Source organism: Typopeltis vanoorti, chromosome 14 (genome assembly GCF_054136105.1).
Source record: "Typopeltis vanoorti isolate ZY-2024b chromosome 14, IOZ_Tvanoo_1.0, whole genome shotgun sequence".
Lineage (NCBI taxonomy): Eukaryota > Metazoa > Arthropoda > Arachnida > Uropygi > Thelyphonidae > Typopeltis > Typopeltis vanoorti.
In genome coordinates this window covers 88,908,104-88,930,099 of record NC_143562.1, presented here as the reverse complement: position 1 = coordinate 88,930,099, position 21,996 = coordinate 88,908,104, and the positions used below count along the sequence as shown (strand labels likewise).

The window sequence follows — 21,996 nt, the reverse complement described above, 5'->3', positions numbered from 1 at the left end:
CTGCCGTAATCACAAGTAACTCCTTAAAACAAGAATGCTGGATTCCGAATAGAAGTGGATTAGTCTCTTGACTGATCTTTCGCTAGTCTGTTTTCATCGTGAAAAGGAATTAATCCACGTTTTTGTTTGTTTTTTTTAATCGATACTAGTGAACAGAGTTGTGTACTTCTGAGTTTCAAGTTTTCAGCTACCCAAATAATTCTAGATGCAGGGTGATACCTGTTCCAGCATGCGAATATCCCAGCAAAGTCTATTAGGGTTAGTTTGAGGAAAACGAACTAAGGTACTGACTAGCTCAGAGTCCGATCTAAACCCTGAATCCTTGAGGAATGAAGTGGGATAACACGAGGAACTGTCCCTGAAGCGCAGTATCTAGTCCTTCGTGAAGAATGCTAAATTTCCCACAAATACCGACAGACGTAAAACAATAACCACGTAGACGAAATGCTATGATACGTGCCAAAGAGTAATATTTGATTTCGTCCCACTTATTTCTCGAACGTTCCAGTACTACGAGCAATAGTAAAGAAAGAAGTTGCCCTTTTGAAACTTTAAAGTGATAACTTACAGAAATATGAACGTTTGTGCATTAGTCTAATATTTCGCACTACAATGGCAACCGCTACTCAATGAGCCCATATGTTTCCAGTGAAACCAGTTGTAAACTCAGACACCAAGTAGAAAACCCAGAATACCACAGTGACTAATGCTTGGAACTTGAGATCGACATGGAAATCACAGATAATGATTTCCAACCCAAATATTTTAACAAAACTTTGCCGAATAATTTTTATAAAATAATTTTCATTGCCACATTGAAGCCTTTCACCAATTCTCACATTTCTCTCTCCACGATTCTAGTATTTACCAGTTGATCTCGACCAGTTGGAGTTCTGAATCTAAAGCAAATAATCCCAGTTAACACATTCTCATTCAATAAATTATGTAATTTTAAAATTAAGAATCTTAGCTATGTACAAGTTTGGATCCACAAAAACTGGTGCTGTAATTCTGAATCGATTAGGGAGAGAATTATGGAATTTACAGCTGTATAATATATGAATAAGAACAAGATGGAGTGATAATCTACAAAGCTTTGATATGAGATGGTGGACCGTGGACAATGGCTAAAGATAGAACTGGAAAGTTAAGGGGAAGGCCTATATCCAGCAGTGGAATAAATCTGACTAAAGAAATGTATAAATCATTATAATGATCACATGGTTTTGTACCAATTTCGTAATTACATCTCCTTGCAATGATTTAGTCATGCTTTGGCATTTTTGTTTCCATTTTCAGTGTATTCGAACATATCAGCTTTAGACAGAGATATTTTGCGTAACTTCATAAGAGTAATGGATATTTACAAAACACTGTCATTCGGGAAATATTCGATGACTGGCCATGGAATGCCCCTTTTGGTGAATTTCGAGTTTGCTCAGATACCAAGATGATGTGCATTTGAGAATGTGTGAAATGAACATGCCCTAGCTGGAGAAAAAGTTAATGAGCAACATTCTATTATTGTGTTGAAATTCGATCAGAACAGAACTGTTCTGACTGCATTAGATTGATTATTCATTCTATCTTGTCTGTTCAGTAGTTTGAACTCAAGCCTGACAGCATTTCCCACCTGATTTTCCACATTAGGTGGCTCTGCGAATACTTGTTTCCAAAGTTGAAGATTCATCTAAACGAAACGAAATTTGAAGATATCGAATCAATAAAAGCTATAGGCACTGGACAAATTTATATTGCAGCTTACCTCGGGAGGTGAACGGATTACCGAAACAATTATATGAATTCTTTGTTTATTTACAATTCATTTATGAGTTGAAATTCCATTGTCAGTAAGCTTTGTGATTGTAAGGTCGGTACACTTTGTACCGATGTAATGCCAGAAATCCCATATTGCTAATGTCATTTACAATTTCTTATATGGTTTTCGTGTTAAAATTGTGGTCCAACGATGCGAATTTCTTAACGACTGTTAGAATCATGTGTAAGAATAACATTCATGGAGCACTATAAAGGCAGTTTTGGACTTCGCCAAGCCACTTCATGATAAAGTACAGTTTCAGTAACGTTACTGGTGATAACAGTGAAATTCTCGGAAGTTGTACATGAATATTATTCTGCATATTATCCTCGATAACTCAAGTACACCCGTGCAGATTTATTACAACGACTGCAGTATGGCAGCAAATACTTTTTAGGACCAATTTTATCAGATGGAAATCCATTTAACCATCGATAAATTTCAGGAGAGAAAATCCTCATCACTGTTATAATAATCATATTCAAGGAAAATATCTATATTCCCAATAATTGATATACTTGAAACCACGATCCGTTATGGGCAATATTTTTGTGTCCTCCAAGGACATGACCTTTTTCTATTACAAGGGTATGAGCGATCCTCCCAGATGATTAATTTATATAAAATACGCTCAGTCAATTCTAAAAAATAAGTGAAAAGATTTCGTACTACATCTTAATGTACAGATGGAATATTAACATTGAAATAATTATGAAAACTGGTGAAAATTGCAAAAGTTTCTGAAACGCAATCTACTATTTTCAACCTCATGTCAGAGGTGACAATTCTCTATGGTAGTGCTATACCGCATTAGGTGATTTGGAATATTAGAAATTAAAAAAATAAACCAGGAACTAAACTTACCCCACAGTCACATCAAAGAGATTGCTTCCCACAGAACTGGATACAGCCATGTCTCCAAATCCTTTCCTGGCTACAAGAACACTAGTAATGAGATCGGGTATGCTTGTGCCTGCCGCTAGAAACGTCAACCCCATAACCTATAAATGTAATAAAATAGGGAGAGAAAACCTTGGTTATCTGTTATTTCCTGTGAAAATCAAATATATTGTGAATAATTTAAATCCGAAATAAATGAAATTATCAATTTAAGACTAACAGCTTATTTTTTTTTTTTTTTCTAGACGAACAAATTCCGACGCCAGTGAGTTAGTGAGTACTAAAGAATCGATGAGAATGCATTTGTATATTTGTAAAGAAATAGCGGAAAAATCTACTATATACTAAATTCTTTTTGAAACTAAATTGACTAAAATAGCTTATGCAGAATGCTGTTAAGGAGGGAAAAAAATAAGTTAAAAGATAGATGGATAAATTAGAATAAATCTAGTGTGGAAAGGTTTCATGTTGGATTATTACCTTATGCGAGTCAATTGTATTTCTTGGAATTGCCGTTAGATGGAGTGGTCTGTCAGTTTCGTTTTTATTATTTCTTGTTATTACGTTATGATTAATAAGCCTTTTCTTCAATGACGTAAATGTCTATTCAGCGAACTGTTAATGAAAAATAATCAATCTAGAAACATTTATACATGTGACAATAAACAGTAGAGCATACTCGACATGAATGTTAATCGCTTAGCATTCAAGGTAACCTTACGTTTTAAGCTTAGCTCGTAAAGGAAAAGACGTGTGGGAGTGACGTGAGGATTTCCTCTCAGTGAGGAAACGGATACATCACGTGTTTACGCGAATTAACGTTTTATATATTTACAGTATCATTTACACACGTTATAGAATCTGATGTTTATTAATACAAATATATTTCCAATTTCATTTCAATTTTTAAGCTCTTTTCACTGTTTAATTTAACATATGTTGGATTGAAAATCAATGACGACAAATTTATTGGGTGAAATACGAATCTCGTATCACAATCACAACGTTCGTACTTCAATTGAAAAGAGACCGCGTTGGAAATTCAGTTGAGGACCTAAGGAACTATAAGTTGAATTATTCTAATACTCACAAGGATGTATTAACGTCCTTGTGGGTATTAGATTTACGCATACTCACCTCATTTGGTATTCCAATTGTATCTCCCACCATGGAAGCCCACCAAACCATCAGATACGAAAAAATGGCAATCCATATGATGCTACCTAGAAAGGAAATGGCAAACCACTTCTCTTTTTCCTAGCGGAAAAAAAAAAAAAAAAAGAAATGCAGGATTTTTAAGCAATATGATAAAGGTCTAATAAAATTTATAGAAGTGACGTAACAAATGCTAATAACACTATCACGGCTATAAAAAAAAATAAAAAAAATTAGTAAATTTTATTACTAAAAATGAAACCTCTTAACGCTAATAGGCAATTATGTAACCAAAAAAATTAACAGACTATTGGAGAAAAAGCCATGATCTGCGCTTTCTTTTTATTTATTTTTATTTTTTTTGAGGGAATTTAGTGGAAAATTTCGGGAAAGTATGGCATACACCAGTCAACACTAAACGAAAGTATTTGATTATATTCATGTAGAAGTTTCATGGAACAACAACAACAAAAAAATACTAACTAAATTTAATATGTACACACCGCCGTTTCGCATCCAGTATTATCAAATGCACTTCACAAATACACTCAACGATGACAGGAAAGTAAGGCAGTGCGCCGGGATTTACAAGAGTGCATCAGGTCTGTTGCAGTTAACTGGGATCTGTAGAACATGAGCCACTTCCAACGGTCTCTGGGATTTAAATTGGGATTTGTGTATTGGGAAGTAGCTTTCTTCCACAGGATAAAGTACCTCTTTTCAAGGCAAGCTGCGTTATTTCGCTTTCAGGTTGCGCTCGTACATAGCGATGTCATTTTTTTCGAACCAAAGTAGTCCTCCAATGTCGTCAGTCTGAAATACTGGTCCTGCACTGACAGTGTAAACTGTAATAGTGCAGTTTACAGGGAAGAGATGACCATGGAATCCACGGTTTGCCACAAAAAGGTGAAAACTTTGTTCATAGTTTGGTACTATTCTAATTAGGTTGTTATAGGCGTGAGCCCTGCCTGTTTGGGAGACAAGTTCTTTTTAAGTGGTTTGTCACCTTAGAGTATTATCACTAAGATCAACCAAGAAATAGCATATTGCCTTTGGATGCGATTGTCTTTGTTTTCGAAGTTATTTCATTCTGTTTTTTCTGAGTGTGTGTGTGTGTGTGTGTGTGTGTGTGTGTGTGTGTGTGTGTGTGTGTATATATATATATATATATATATTAAATGACTTTGATAATGCTTTGAGGCTGGAAAAACGTCAGTTCCAAGTCGATGTTTATTCCAGAAAACAACATGAAAAAACTCAACAGGGAAGGACCTTTTAATATGGAAATAGAGCTTCTTTACTTGATTATATGGAAACAATTACCGACTCCAAATGGGCTGGGTGAAGAACAGCGTAGTCCTCCGAGAATTCAGCACTAGTTGGTGGAACGTTATTTGCACAAAAAGGGAGTGGAATATCCCCTCTTACGAAAAGGATCGCCATTGATTTTTAATTCGACACAAACAGTTTGCGACATGACCTTTTTTTTTAATGTTGGGCCCCAATACACGAGGTTGGTTGGATCAACCTATAGCATATTATTACTGTATATGGGTAGTGGATTGGGAAAGGAGGAATTTGTTTCATTTGATTTAAAAGTAATGTATATTGTATTCCTTGGGAAACATCAGTGGGAAGACTGTTCCACAATTCAAAGGAAGAGGAAAAGAAACTTGTTCTGTGGGTTCAAGGTGTACTGTGAAGGGTTGTTCGGTAGCAGCTGCACGTGTTCCAACAAACTTCGTACTGAGTGGGGGAATTATTGATGCTATTTCAGATGAACATTTGCCAAGAAAATATTCATAGAATATATAATGCAGAAAACAAAGGTCTGTGCAAAGGTGTGAGGAGTGAGTTGGTAAGAGATGGGTTATTAATCGATCTAATTGCTCTCTTCTGTATTGAGTCAAGCATTTTGAGGGCAGCTCTTAGGGGCCCACTAAAAATGTGAGAGCTGTATTCGATAGCTTGGCGAATTTGCGATTTGTATAAAGTTAACAGCTGTTCAGGGTTGAAGACCATCTTAAGTAAAAGAGAAATTCTAGTTATTTGGAAGCTGTGGATTTAATGGTCGTGATGTGTTTATGCCAGGAGAGGCTTGATGTCAGGGTGACTCCAAGAAGAGAAATCTCAAATGTCTGAGAATTTGAGAGTTGTCAAAAATAATACTGGAAGAAAATGATTATTTTTTGTAAGAAATAAGGCTGAACTGGGTTTTGCTTGCATTGAAATTGATGAGTTTATCGCAACCCCATTGAAGGATGGCTTGGAGATCAGAACTGAGGCAGCAGTGGACGATATTCTGTAGGTTGAGGTGAGTTGTGTAGAGCGAAGTTTATCAAATGAAAGGGAGGAGTGCAATGTGCTGTCATCTTCAAAACTTTGTACAGGATTTCAGGACAACTGAAGTAGGTCATTGATATATATAGAAGGAAGAGGATTTCTGAGAGAAGTGAACCTTGTGGGACCCCAGCATTAGTTGAATGGTTAAAGAATAAGGAACGATCTACCATCACACAGTGTGCCTAACTTCTTGGGCAGAAGTTACGACCAATTACTTTGACAAGAGACCAAAATACTCGGCTGCAAGTTTCCTGCTTTTTGCTCTTTCGAATTCTGTTTCCGAAGCATTGATTATTTTCATGCATCTATTTCGGGCATGATTATAAGCACTAAAGGAGGATGGAGTTCTTGAGGTACGCGTTGTGGTATGTTTGATTTTTCATTTGTACAGTCTTGATACATCGTTTGGAGAACCAGGAAGAAGAACTAATTTAGGGAACAGCAGTTAAAGGTAGTGTGGGGAACATGTTTTCAAGCTAGTGAGGATCAATATGGTGATACGTGCGGTGCATATGTTTGGGTTGGAAGGCTCGAAGCAACAGCCCAACCATGGGAATGAAGCATAAAAGTCCTAGAGGCTGTCCAGCTTGGCACTGTTATAACTACTCGTGTGGGAGTGGCTATGTAAGCATTGTTGCACGGGGGGCGGAGATAAATACTAGATTATGGTCGGAATTACCTGGGGGGCACTACATTCACTGTGTATTTGAAAGAAAGTTGGTGAGAAGAGATTTAGGTGTTTGCAGAGTGGTTCGGGTAATCTGGTATTCTGGATGGCATGTGAACAATTTGTGTAAGATTGTTAGTGATGTTTCAGCATCTCTGTGTGCAAGATCTGTACAGAACTGGAGGAGGAAAGCCAAGAGGCGTTGTGGACATTAAAATCTCCTGTAGGATGATTTCACTGTTGAGAAAGTGGGACTGGAGAAAATCAATTTCTAAGGAGAGGAAACTAAAGCGCTCAGAGTGGTTGGTGGTTTTATGGGAAACATAGAGACAGCAAATGAATTTGAACTGAGTGGGGAAGGGATATTTTCAACCAAAGAAGGTCAAAGTTGGGAGATTCTAGGTTGGGTGCTCTCTGGCAAGGTATGTCAGAACGGATGCATCTCCAGACACCACCCTTGGGTAGAAAGGAGTTAAAGAGCGTGTAGTTTGAAAGGCCGAGATGAATAGTGCTGGGGGAGGTGAGATTTAGGTTTCTGCCAAATATGTAGGTGGGGTTTGGTAGAATGAAGATGGTAATGGACATTAATAAGGTTAGAGGTGAGGCCACAGATGTTGGTGAAGTGGATATGCAAGGTTCTGTGGGTATATTTTACCGCAGGAGTCTTGCATTTTTCCAATGCGTATTTAATGTTTGATTTCGTTAGTGTCTGAAAGATTCTCGTTACAAAAATATAGCATCCACCTCAGGTCGACAAACATTCAATAGACGCTCATTAGAAATTTTCGTTGAAATTTAGGTATTACTGCGTTTGTCATTTACATGTGATAAAGCATGCGTTTTTTATTGTATACTATTTATGGTACCCTTTTCTTGTCTCAGTGTTCAAAGGAACTCCCATTAATCTACCCAACCATTTACTACAACTCTTTAACGTTACTGTTAAAGTAAGCAAAGTATTTTTTTTATATCGCTTGCACTAAGTCCAGGTTTGTTATCTCAAAGAATCCGTCAACTTCAGTAGTGAGAACAAATTTGTTTACCAAGCAATGGAATTACTACTTCAAGAAAAAATGCTCAAGTCTTTCCACAGTAACCTAATAACTAAGTAATCATCTACTTACAGGCCTTCGTACATCGGGAAGCGTAATCCATAATGGGAAGACTATGGGTGCTACCAGAATATAACTGAGTCTCTTCCTGGGTGTATCAGGCCAAGACATATCTAGAGGTTCTACATCTTCGTCAGGCATTTCTGGAGGAGGCGGAGGTTGCTGTGGCTACAGGTACATGGAATGATGAAAATAACTGAAATTAGTAAATTACAAACTTAAATACCATTTGTTCATGCCATCAATCAGTGGTGGCAATATAAAAAAATAACGTAGTGGGATGTAAGAAAAATATGGGCAGAAAGTTCTCATACTTAAAAGCAATATAAGAAGTCATAAAAGAGATATTGAAAAGTCAAATAGGAAACATCACATAGAAGCGCATGCATATTAGAGCAGTGCCAAAACGAAAGAAGAAAATGGAAATAGTCCTACCATTCCGTAAAGATTCGAGCACTTGCATTGTTCAGTGAGATATTTTGGTCATTTTTATTGGATATTCTTTCGTTTCATTTCTTATTGACGATTATTGTCCATCAAGTACTTACTTATAAGCCTAACTGACTAACACTTTTGTTTTCAAACAAAGCAAACACAGCCAATTGGTCTTTCGAAATAGTCCTCTAGATGCTCTTTAAGATCAAAATGATTAAACACTCCTGCACTCACCTTTAACATTCACATTTGTCTATCAGTATTCAACTTTTAGAATCTTTTCAGTGATTAAATATTCGATAGCCACATTTCCTTATGTATATTAACAATATCTGCGTCAACTTTGTTCGATATAAAGGGCGCGATGGATATTTCTTCAAGGATCTATTTGAATTTTTTTTTTTTGATGAAGGCCAGTTATTTTATCTAAGTGTGATATGGTGATTCATCATGTTCAAAATCATGCGAGTGACAATTAATTTCAAAATGTTTAAACGATTTCTTCCAAACATTGAGACGTATTTTGAATCAGAGAAACCCATGATTCAATAACTACAGTTATTCGTTTTAAAAAGATAAAAATTATTTTCCTTTGTCTCCAATGAGGTATTCTTCACAACTTACTGAATAGTAAGTAGGATATTATTACATGACAACTTCGTGGAATCATCGCGGGAGGGCGCTTTACCCTATATATACCTCATCGTTTCTCCATACTACGTTTCTCCAACTACACTACTATCAACGTCACTACTGCCCACCACCACCAACAACAGTATATGTTTCCTCTGTAAATTGAGTATGTTCTAATAATCATTCGTTCTTGTTGATTATATAATGCATATTTCAGTTTAATCGGAAAATGTACACTAAACTGGATGTTTTTGTCTTCGTCCAACGTAACGTGATTTCACTTCTCTAGTTTTTTCTTCTTTAAATTGTTATTTTTGCCATTTTAATTTACCACCACCAAGGACAGACAGACAAACACACACATAGAGAGAAAAGAAAGAGGAAAAAAAAAATAGAACTCCAAGTACTTACAGCAGTCGTTAATGGTTGGCCTGAGGTGGGATTCTGTGTGCTACTTTCTGCCAGAATAGTGCTGATATTGCTGGTATTTTTTGGAAGGGAATTGTCACCAGAGTTGAGGGTATTCTCCTGTCTCCCTCTTCCCACTAGACCATCGGGAAGATCCGCTGGCACACCATTTGCCAACGAATTAAACGACACAGACTAGAAAGAAATCAGAGGTGATCTCAGAAGTCTGTATATCTTATATAATTTAGAGTTAGGTACACGCAAATCGCTGAAAGATATTCCAAAATGGCCTTCATAAAAAAAGGCTAAAATAGCCTCCATGTGAAATGTTTCCGCATATATTTGTAAATTTTGTAACATTAAAGTTAAATCTACGTTTTTAGTTTTGATTTAGAATTCAACTTTAATTCACTGAATTGCTTTTTTTTTTTTCTCCCAAGAAAAACTCGACTATAGTGATAGATTTTTAAAATATCAAATCATTTACGTTACCAAAATAGATATTAGAAGAATAGACTGCTGACATTTCTCAGGTTGGTCTGTTCTTAATTTCCGAAATAAAAGGGCTAAAAAGGCAAGTGATTAATGAATCATTTATTTTTATCTACTTGAGTATCTTAAAATCTTTTATCATGATGGAACAAAAATAAACAATTCATTTAGAGTAATAGCAACAATCCCTGCTATGCCAAATCTGTTTAGAAACTCACCTATTCATGTTATATAACAAAATAAAGGCAATATCCGATAATTATGTTGATTAATTTTTGTGAAAGCGCCAATGGCGCCCCAAGTGTTAATCATTTGAATTGTTATCTAACGCAAATCGTCTGCTAATTAAATTCCCAGTAGCATTTCTCGGCCATTTGAAAATTATTTCCTTCGGTACTTGTTTACTTAGGCAGTAGAAAATACCTCACTTTCAGTGTGTATGTTGAGCGCACACGAAAATACAGGCTTCGTGAGAAAATGTCGATGTATTTTCCCCTTTAATTTCGCAGCTCGCTGTAATAGTTGCTGTTTGGCGTGATGAGTTTTCTAACGAAAATCTACTGAGCACAAAAATTTGCTTTTAGCAATTCACGACAAACACTGCAAGAGGTCTGTGAAACAGTCTCGAATATTATTCTGCAGTGAAGGAAAATTATTCGGTAAGCCTCACGGGAAAAGTAATTACATCAACGTTCTCCGCCCATTCTAGTGGCAGCACGTGGCGATTATCATTAGAAGAGGCGTCTTAGAGAACGAAAGTATGTTATAATCATAATAACTTTCCATGGAATTACCTTTCGAGAGGGCGGGAATCTCCACAGGGGAGAATGATGTTGTATTGTGCTATCCTGGGTTATAGGTTTCATCCGGGCAACAATATTATTCAACAACGTACGGTAAGGATTTGTGTCAATATTTTATCTTGGCAATTGCCATTATTCAACTCGGTTCTTTATTGGAGGGAAAGCTCTTAACAGAATATGCCGAGGATGGCATCCGTTTCTATGTTCATATGCAAGTCCCTCGAATTCGGGAAATGCGAGTTCTAGAGACCTTCGAATGAGTATAGTGTGACTTATGAATTCGTGTAAGGCTTATGCAAGTAGTGAATTATTCTACACTTTATTATAAGCAACATTTAGCTTTAAAAGCGAATGTCCACCTTATCTAAAATTCAATAAAATATTTCAATAAATAGAATAGTAATATTACATTGAACTCTCTTGCAATGTCCCAAAGATTCGTCAGTAATGGTGCAAAATAAATACAATTGATTATTTTCGAACTGGATCGAATCAAATAATTCATCTATGAAAATGTCGAGATACTTATATCGCAAATGTTGCATTTCAAGTTTGTTACAGACTACTTATCAACAGATAAACTCGTTCCATCAAATATTCGTTATACAACTACTATCTACAGTAGTGATAGCTGATTAGTGTTAGCCTATCTACTTGTTAAAAGTGCTGAGTATTTGTGAAGTAATTTTTTTGTAAAGGTTTGAAATCTAAAATTTTAAAACTTGTTCTATTAGTTCTGTTATACTTAATAAAAAGTATAGCTTATTATACTTAAGTACAAGGAACAAACAAATGGGTATACGTTATATCATTTGTCAACTTTGCTTCTAAGGAGAAAACACAATAGCGCAGATGAACGATAGCAATATATTATCGTATTTATTTTGATATTTCTTATCTAGATATTTTGACAATAGGATATGTAGGTACTACTGCCAGTTAAATCTTCGGCTTAAATTAAAGTTATATCCCCCCCCCCTGGCCTACGATATGAAGAGGCTTAAAATTAATACATTTCAAGGAAAACTGGATGAATAAAAAAGCCAAAGTATGTTTAAATCACCACTACTTTTTAGTAAATCATCAAAATAGGTCAGATGTAATGTTCAACTTTTCAGACAGTGCGGGCCGCATTAAAAATTTCAATGAAGCCCGCGGGCCACTAAGCTATACTGCGGTATTTAGAATTGTAAGATGCTTTCCAGATTCACAAGGAACGCTGTGCATTTGATTCTTTACATAAAATCTTATAAAAATAAACAAACTGAGCTTTAAGAGCGTAAGTAGGAGTCGGGTTCATGATAAGTAAATACAATCAATACTTGAAAAAAAGATAATTTAATGAAGAAAACATTCATTTTTTTACAATGTCAATGGGCAACTTGTTGATGTTAGCATCAGTGTTGGAAGTCGCTATGCGCAGAGTATTCTCGAGATGTTGGTCCGTAATCTGAGTTCTTGTCTTGGACTTCACATGCTTCATTCTAGAGAAGAACTGCTCACACAAGTATCTGCTTCCTAACAAAGTGCACATCTTCAAAGTATGCCGGCGAAGATTAGGGAATGCCTTCTCAGAAATGTAGTCTTTGTAAAATGTAAGCAAGGGCACATTGAATAATTTTTCTCTCAAAGCAGAGTTGTTTTGGAGTTCAAGCAGCTTCATTTGTACTGAGCCTGGCATTTCGGCAGCATTTACAGTGAATGGCATTGAAAATAAATCTCAAGAAGCAGTTGGTTACGAAAATCACTAAATCTCTCTTCGAACTTACTTCACAACACGACAAATTTTGTAGCGTATTCATCAAGAGACGAACACTTGGACTCGGCGAGAAGCTGAAAATGAGTTAAGCCTTTTTTGCGAGTTGTGCCTCCCAAAGTTTGAGCTTGGCCACAAAAGCTTTGATGTGATCAAACAGAGTGTGCACCAGTTGATCTTTCGATTGTAGCCGCGTATTTAGGTCATTCATATGCAACGAGATGTCGGTCACAAAGGCAAAGTCTGTCATTCACTTCGGATCGTTAAATTCCGCAATCGGATTCCCTTTGGTATGCATTAACTGCTGCATATCGCTCCTTAAGTCAAAGACTTAAGAACCTTCCATCTGCTCAACCAACGCACATCACCATAATAAACCACATCGCCGTGATCCGCTTCGCACTCTTCGGTCAAAAACTATTGGAATTGACGATGATTCAATCCTCTTGCCCTAATAATGTTGACGACAGTAACTTTCATGACATTCTCAAATCCAATAGTTTTCGCGCACAAATTTTCCTGGAGGATTAAACAGTGGTAATGGACGAAATCTTTTCCTTCTAGTTCCGGTTCTTTCCGTAGCAGCGCAACAAACCCTTTGTTCTTTCCCACCATAGCAGGGGCACCATCACACCATCGTACGAGAGCTAGCAGTTCTGTCACATTCAGTACAGTAACTAGGGTATGAAGCACCTGTGGCAAGTGTTTAACTTCCCCCTCCCCCAACCCAACCCAACCCAAGTTTCTAACTCCCCCCCCCCCAACTCAAGTTTCTAACTTGCGCCTCCCTAACCCAAAAATGACAAATTTTGAAAAATTTAAATATAACAAGTTAAATTTTACTAAATGCAATATGTTAAATACTTACTATTAACCCCATCAAAATGAGTTGCAGTGTGTTGCAGAATGTGCGTGTCTAAATCGGCATTTTGCCGAAATTACGCGCCCAAAACTTAGTTGCACCCGTGGAGGACGCCTCTTTCACCACGCCCTCGTTACAGCACTGGTCACATTGAACTGTTGATCAATGCCACGGACAAAGATAGCCAGTTGTGCTGTATCCTTCACATCTGTGCTCTCATCTAAAGCAAATGAATATGACTTAAATTCAGACGACCGTTTTTTTTTAAAGTTCCTTCAATGTCGGCAAGTTCTTCGACACGTCGTGCTACAGTTACTCCAGACGAACTCGGTTTTTTAAACACTTCCTTATTATTTGGGCATAATATACACAGCAACGATGAGACAAAAACTCTTTCACAAACTCGCTGTCCAAGAAGGCTTTTGATTTTTTAGCAATTTTTTCAGCTATTACATAACTTACTTTGACGCTCTTTTCCCTCTACCCTTTAAAACGTACCCTGCTGGCATTTTAAATCAATGCAGAGACGGTTCACTTTGTCCACATGAAGCTGCCCTTGAAGGTGATCGAAATTAGACGCATGTTTTGTTTCATAGTGTCGTTTTATATTGTATTCTTTTGATACCGACTCACGACAGATTAAACACACTGGGTTATCGTCCATCGGCACAAAAAAAAGTACAAATTGGTCCACTTTTCATTAAAAACTCGACAAGAATCACTTGATTTACGCTTTTTACTCGTAGACGCCACAATGATGGAAGGTGAACCCAAAATATGATCCAAAATAGCCGTGTAACGGTTATTATCCACTGAATATGTCTCACACTAACGAAAAAGTATAAAACCACAATAGGTTATCGCTGATACACGAATATCACACTATTTACGACTGACTTTGGTGAGACCACCTTGTATTTATATGAAAATAAATAAGTATCGAGAACCTTCGAGATGCATCTGGAAGGCTAGACTAGACAGCGCACTCGAACGAACTACTACTCAGCCTGCGACCTTAGTACTAGTACTTAAGTACCGCTTGGCGCTGGTAGATGGCTGAAGAAGCATGTCTATTTAATATTTATTTTTATACGATTTTATGTAAAGCATCAAATGCCCAGCGTTCCTTGTGAATCTGGAAAGCATCTTACAATTCTAAATACCGCAGTATAGCTTAGTGGCCCGCGGGCATAATTGAAATAATTTTTTATTTAATCGTGTTTTAATGTTAAGTAGTTATTTTTTCAAAATGGCCGGCGGGCTACAGCAAAGAGCTCCACGGGTCATGCGTTGAAGACCCCTGCCCTAAGTAATAAAGATTGAAGTTACAAATGATTCGCTCTTAAAAATGAGAAAGAATCTTTTAGCATTTAAATTTATAGTGAAGACTGTTCACCTTAGCTTTGTGTGGGCATTAATTTCTTTATTTCTTCATGATTCAGAATTATATACATTTAATTTTTGGGACATCAAAACTTCAGATTCCAAACGGAATCAAATCTTATTACTGATACCAGTCTTAAGAAAATGCACTGGTCACCAATGATATTTCCTGAAAGAAACAAAAATTTTAAATCAAACATTCTTGATAGTAACGTTTTCGCACACACTGAGAATACAGCAACTGCAGATGTCATTCGCCAATGTAAATATAAACTTAACGGTTGCCGGTGACATTTTTAAAACGAAAAATTCAAACTGCACCACAATGTTGCTACAGGCAACACTCGCAATATCTCACTGCCTAAGCCAGTGTAAAATCAAGAGTACTCGCGGTGTGTCACAATATGTAGACTCGCCTGTCAGAAATTTTCATTTCTATTAGGCATATTTCGATGGTTATCTGATTGGTGAACCAACTGGGGCTTGAGCCAGTATTATAAAGACAAGTGTCTGAACCTTTTTTCCCTCCAAAGGAGAAAATGATTGTCTACAAAATTTTATTTATCAACTTCAGTAATTCAAGGTAGCTATCTAGCAATCATATGACAACACAAATAATCTTAGCTCAAAAGAACCGATAAACAGCAGTAATTGTGGAGGTATTTTCTGTTGACATACTGACTTAACTACGAGATGTCCATCCACTGTAACTCACTCTATCGACTACGTCCTTGGATTGGGGGGAGTCCGGAGTTCGAATCTCGCGTAAGAACTGTTTACTGTTATCTGAAAGTGAGTCAGCGGGCGATTCATACGGAAATGACAGAGATTACATTCTCGGAAACTCGTTTTCCATCTACAAAACAGAAAATCGACCAGAACACATGTAAAGCAATGCACTTACTTCACTGCCTTAGTTACTTTAGTATACTTCTATACAATCTAATTCGGCCACCTTAAGATGCGTGTGGGTCACGATTTTTGCAGAATATTTGACATTCATCTGGGTTTCGGCATTAAAGCTCAAGCCGAAGTAAGTTGTTCCAAGCAAATTACTTTGTAATGTACGTCTCTCGAAACAGAGAATTCTCAAATTCATGATTGGCTCATTTTCACAAATATTGTGCATTTTTTTTAAATTACATCTCTTATAAAGTATCCAAAAGAAACGAATCCCATAACGCGCTTTATTCTCTAAAGAGAGTAGACAGGCTCTTTAGACAACATTTGGAAATCAGGAGGCTGCGGGATTCCAACCTTATGTAATCTGAGCTAGCAAAGATTTAAAAACTAGAGCGAGAGAGTATGGAAGTCAAACGACGTCATCTTGTGATCTTAAATTCCAACTGTTATCTGAAATAGCCCGACTTTTACGATCAATTTTGTCTTATGTGCTGAGTTTAAAGCTAGTTTTCGGAATAACCCATAACACAGTTATAGTTATTCGAAAATCGAAATAACTCAGAGACAGCGGAAAAGAGGTGCTCTAGTTAGTAACTAGAATCGAACCTAGGTCTTTTCTGAAGGCCTAGCATCATGGAGAAGAAACGTTGCTAGATAGACAACTGAAACATTTGTGTAAAAAATTTACACAAACGTTTTTGTGTAATTGTAAGACAATCGACGAGGAGAGAGAGGGAGAGAAAAAGAAGAGGACTGCGCTGCCAATTTTTTTTCTATTTATTTCGTCAAGTTTTTCTGTTTCATTAATTAAACGCCTCAGCATTTTTTGTCCTATCTAGCAGTACATTTTAACTCCTATTCTTTTGCCACAATTCCATATTTCAAATGTTGACACTCTCAAGGTTAGGGCAGTAATTTCAATCTGCCAAGACGTCGGCTCTAATTTTAGAAGAGTTTAGAATTTTTAATGCATTTTATAGCACTTTCATTCTCTTTTATAATTCGAAACTGTTTTTTAAGGTTATAAATCTCAAATTCGACGAATTATATCTATGTATGTGAATCCGACGGAAACGATTGTAAATCTAGAAACTAAGTCAAGAAAATAAATTAACTGGAATTTTATCAAGTCACTTCAAGGATATGAAATTCAATCACCTAAGACATTCACAAACTTACAATGACGCAGCGAGATATGAACCCACAGTTTTGTTTTTTAATTTTACAGGATGGCGGTATATAAATTAAGATTTTGACAAGCTACAAAACGCCTTTTGATGTATTCTTTAGAAGGACATGAGTCTACCATGAGTTTGTGGTGCAAGTTTAATACTTATGCAGAATCTGTTTTCCTAAATACAAAGAACGACTTATCTTAAGGGGAAAATATTCAAATACTCATTTCAGAGGGAGAAATAATTATTATCCAGTAAAATAAAGAGGCAAAAAATATCGCAATAAGATTTTTTTATAAGGTAAATTCGTGTAGTTTTTAAAAACTAAATTTGAATCGTTTTGATTATTGTAAATTTTTTAAAATAATTCCACACTGCCAAGATATTAAATCTGCTGGTGTTTATAATTTCTGACAGACAAAATCAAGGCAGTGAAGAAAGATCGGATATTTTACGATACGATCCATTTCTAGATTGATAGATGCATTCTTCCTGATATGAAAATGATGCTGAACTGGAACCAGAACATATTTGGGTGGTTGGAAACAAGGAAATATACCTGGAATGATGTAATGAAATTAAAAAGCAGAAGATTGTTATGAAATGTTAGGGTAAGTGACACAGACCCACATTTGTTGATAGAGATTAGTTCAAAGGTTAATTATGAACAATGTTTCGGTACTGTTCATGTGATTTTTTTCCTCCATTTCGTGTACATGTGCTGAGCAAGTGCATACAGCTGCTCGCTGTACAATATCAGGTGCATCAGTTGAGTTGTGATAATGAATACAGTAAAGAGAAACAGACATAACATTTCTTATTGGGTCGTGGTTGTCGTTTGGTATGTGAAGTCAATAATTACATCATATTTACGTTTTTCACTTTGGGTTGACCGAAACATCCAGTATTGATTTTGGACGCGAGTATTTAGTGGTATAATTTGAGCTTCTTGGGCAAGGATATTACTTTGCATGTAGTTCTGCACACACACACACACACACAGAGAGAGAGGATGGTTTCCTTTGGCGAAGTTTCAGTTAGAGAGGAGAGCGAGTAGATTTCTATTGTTTTTTTTTTTTTATGAAGGACAGTAAAGATGTGCGTGAATATATATTCGGGACCGAAAGTAAAGATCACGAAAGATTTATGTATAACCTGTGACTAAGGGGAGAAGTACTTGATATTATTAGGCTACAAATCATTGTTAACCTGTTTAGGTTCAACTTCAGCTAGATGAGTTGCTGATTTTGAATATCTATACGGATTCTTCTGGAGGAAACGCTAGGTCCTTTGAATGGACGGGGGAAATGAAATGTATGCACATTTATAAATGTGCAAACGTTTTAAGCGTGTTCATGAGAGGCAGTAACAAAAGATCTCGAAAATAATACACTCGTATTTAGAAATTGTGAAATTATCAGAAGGTAGTAATTATAATCAATATTTTAAGGAGTACGTTAACAAAATATACTAATGTTTGAAGATGGTGTATTTAGTTGAAATTCGTGTGCATTTGTTGCAGTAATTTTTGGTATTGCGAAAATTGAGAAAGTTTGTTTTCTTAATAAAAGTTTAATCTGCAAATCATTTTAAGTTCGAATTGTTTTCTACAAATAATCTACACAAATAGCAAAGTTTCGGGATTAGTTATGTTTAGAATTGAAATTATCCCACCGAATAGCTGTTTTGGCGAGTCTGAAAGGTCAAAATATTTACCATTTTTAAACAGATCCTTCATGGTAAGGCGATAATACAACAGTGAGGAATTTCAATGTTAAAATATGTTTGCCAGTACAAGTAACGTTGAATATTTTTTAATCCCAGAAACAGGCGTATTTGGATACATACTTGCTTATGTTCAAATTATTCCATGGTTAGTTTTCGCGATGTGAAAGGGTATGGTTAGAATAGAAAAGAACGGTCAGCTCCATTGATCTACCTACAACAAAAAACCAAACAGGTAAATTCAATCAGTCGAAAAAAAGCAAACTCTTCATTCATCGCACTCCATTGTATTAATTTTAAAAAGCTGTTATAAAAATATTTTACGTATTTTTTGTAACACTTATACATGCGGTTTACTTTGTTTTCATAAATTTTAATAAAAAAAGTATTGATGATGTTTATTCCAGGACAGACTGGAAGATCAGCCCCGAGATGGGAGATCTCTCAAATGATTTGTATATTCTGAAGGATAAGGGAAAGGTGAATTTATATTTCTTTGCGTGATAATGCATAGGACTGTAGCGTTGATGGTGACTCTCCACATCCCATTGAACAATGGCACAAGTTTCCTGTGTTGACACCACTTGTATAAGATCTTGAAGCTTGAGATGTTTACAATATTACGTTTTATGTTATCTAGTATCCAAATGCAAAACCCAAATTTTACAGGATACGAGAAAATGAATTAGGCAATAAAATAAAACTTTAAAACGCTGTGCATTGGAGGAGAAGCTGAAAGAGAGAAAGCCACCTATTATGACTCTCGTTGAACGACTAAAAAGAAAACTGGCTATCCAGTTAGAGGATGGAAGGTATTGTAATTTGCTTGACAGGCCTCGATACTAGATCCGATCAAATGCTCTGGAAATCTCAAGGGCAAGATGTGTATATACAATTTTCTTAAACTCCCTCGAAGATTACTTTTAGGTATCTATCGAGTATTGTAGATCTCTTTAAAATATTTGAGTTCTGCGAAAGCCAAAATGCATGCAATGGTTCGTTACAATAGTCGAAGTACACAGCGCTGTTCCATAGAGAAAAATCAGAAATCACACGACTAATGAAATTTAAGTAACAAAGAAATAACTATTTGAGTAAAAGGTTTCATTTTGATAAAGTATAATCAGTATAGGGGAAAAGTATATATTAAGAGTAAGGAAAATGTTTTCTTACATAGTTGGGACTAAGATCAACTAAAAGAAGGTTAATATTAATGTCATTTGCACATCGAGAATTTTCACCCCCCTTTATGCTTCTGGTAAAAAATGAACAAAAATATTTTAATGTATTGACTTGAACACGATGTTATACTCTTGCTTTCAGCTAAGTGTGCTGGCTAAAAAACGGGAAGAGAAGAGTCAATATCTTCATTGGAAAAACACTAGACAATTTAAAGTCGAGTACTGAAATATGCTCAAGGAGTACTCACCTGAAGATTTTGGAAGTTCGTTAATGGATCCAAACCGTGTGTATTTTCTCCTTCTGTCCAGCTTACAGGTGCATCTGGAGGCACTACTCCGTTGTTGAGACTAGTTATTGTAGTGTCACTAGATACAGTTTTTGCAACAGGTCGAGAACATGAAGGACATGCTACACAGGCTGGGCACGTGGGACAGGCTGAGCAGCATCCTCCATTCAACGAAGTAACAGCTTGAGTTGGTCCAGTAGGATGGCCACCGTTTGTTTTGGTAGCGTCGAGCAGCACACGAAGTGACGCGATTGCATGAAGTTGAGACGCTTTTTCGTCAACTTTTCCTGTAAGAAAAGAGTAACTTAAGTCCGGAAACAAAGAAAGACAATCTTTTTTTCAAAAGAATTGTAATTAAGCCAAAACAGACTACTTAAGTCATTCTACAAATATTTAATACAAATTTATAGCAAAGAGGCGGGCAATCAACAATATCTAGGATTATTTCAAACGTTCTGCACACTACGCATGCGTGTCCAAGTAGATGACGTAATAGTTTTAGTTTTGAAATCACATTATTTTTTTTCTGTAATATAACATATGACGCCCAGTACAATTCGCTTGTCTCATTTTTGGTACTATTCATGCATCTGAAACAAAATACTTCGCACAGAGATTATTCTAATGGATCCTTGGAAACCTGCGTGTCATAGGAATCATTATTCCATACAAGCATTGTAAGGACGAGGAGGGGAGGATGGAGTCACTAATGGATTCGAAGAAAGCCTATTTTTAATCAAAATCATTAAAGAAAGTGACTATAGCACTGCTGCAGTGAAAGAAGTACTAGAATTATATCAAAATGAATTTCTGCAGACGTGAATTAATCAGGACCGATTAATTAAACATCAGTACTGTTCGCTTGCTACCAAATTGCAAGTTTCAACGGAACTCGGATTTTCCTTATTGACAAAAACAATTGATTCTGTCAACTGCATATTCAATACTTGGATACACAGACTATATGCCTCACTAGGAAACCGGTGCGTAATACATTATCCTGATAGTTAAAATATAGTTGAAACATTTGATTCAACAATTTCTTAAAATTTCCTAAATGAACGCACGAACTCGTCAATTCAATATTTTTGGAAATATTCAAATATTAAAGAATTTCAGTTCGAATTGCATTATCCTACTAAGATAATTGATTTCTGCATTTGATCGATTCTATGCTTTTCCGTAGGCAAATAAAAATATTGACATGTCTTTCACAAAAATTTAAATCTTTACATGAATTTAAAACTACCAGAATGTAAACCGTCAGAGGAATTAAAAAAAAAAAAAATCGTAACAAAGGCATTCAAAGTGCTAGCTTTACAATCAGTGTCATTTCTAAGTGCAGATAAATGCCTAAATCTTATAAAGGAATCATCGATCTACAGAAAACAGACCAGACGTCTAGCATATTATGGATGTCAACTGAAAAGGCAATATAGTGATATAACATGCAGAAGTCTCTTAGAAAAGCTTTCTTGAATTTATCCTAATAGTATTTTCCGAATGTTGATTTGACTCAAAAATCAATATTACAAATTCTAGGCCACGTCATAGAATTACACCTTTGAATTCAATGTTGTTCATTAAATGCGAGTTAAATAAGACACAAAGTGCTTCCATAACCACGAACTGCCGAAATCCTGTTAAGTAAAACTAGGACAACTGACGTGAATATTTGTTAGAGCTATGGGCTTCACAACATACTCGCAACAATCATTGCGAAGGCCGCTGTATTTCTGCTTAATCCAGTTCAAATTTTCAATTTCTCTCTCTTAAACAGATTTAAGGATTCCCTTTACTGTTAAAGTAACAAGAGTTGTACAGTATACATTTCTCGAATGTTTAGTTAAGGGTACACAGTTGCATAATTAAAAAGTAAATACATTTTATGAAAACGAACGCACGCATCGCCAAACTTTAATGGATATAATTATTATTAACCAATAAATGCAATTTT

The 21,996-nt window shown here is 36.0% G+C and overlaps 1 protein-coding gene across 1 annotated transcript in view; it reads right to left on the bottom strand.

The window, feature by feature from the left end:
• Positions 1 to 21,996, bottom strand: part of LOC150099744 (sodium/potassium/calcium exchanger Nckx30C-like) — a 144,090-nt gene that overhangs the window by 5,165 nt on the left and 116,929 nt on the right. The window contains exons 4-8 of the mRNA XM_090404381.1: positions 20,001 to 20,326; positions 9,476 to 9,667; positions 8,009 to 8,164; positions 3,857 to 3,976; positions 2,684 to 2,820 (exon numbers count right to left, since the gene is read on the bottom strand). Of these exons, the coding sequence (XP_090260507.1) occupies positions 2,684 to 2,820; positions 3,857 to 3,976; positions 8,009 to 8,164; positions 9,476 to 9,667; positions 20,001 to 20,326 (931 nt within the window). The remainder of the gene's footprint in view (positions 1 to 2,683; positions 2,821 to 3,856; positions 3,977 to 8,008; positions 8,165 to 9,475; positions 9,668 to 20,000; positions 20,327 to 21,996) is intronic.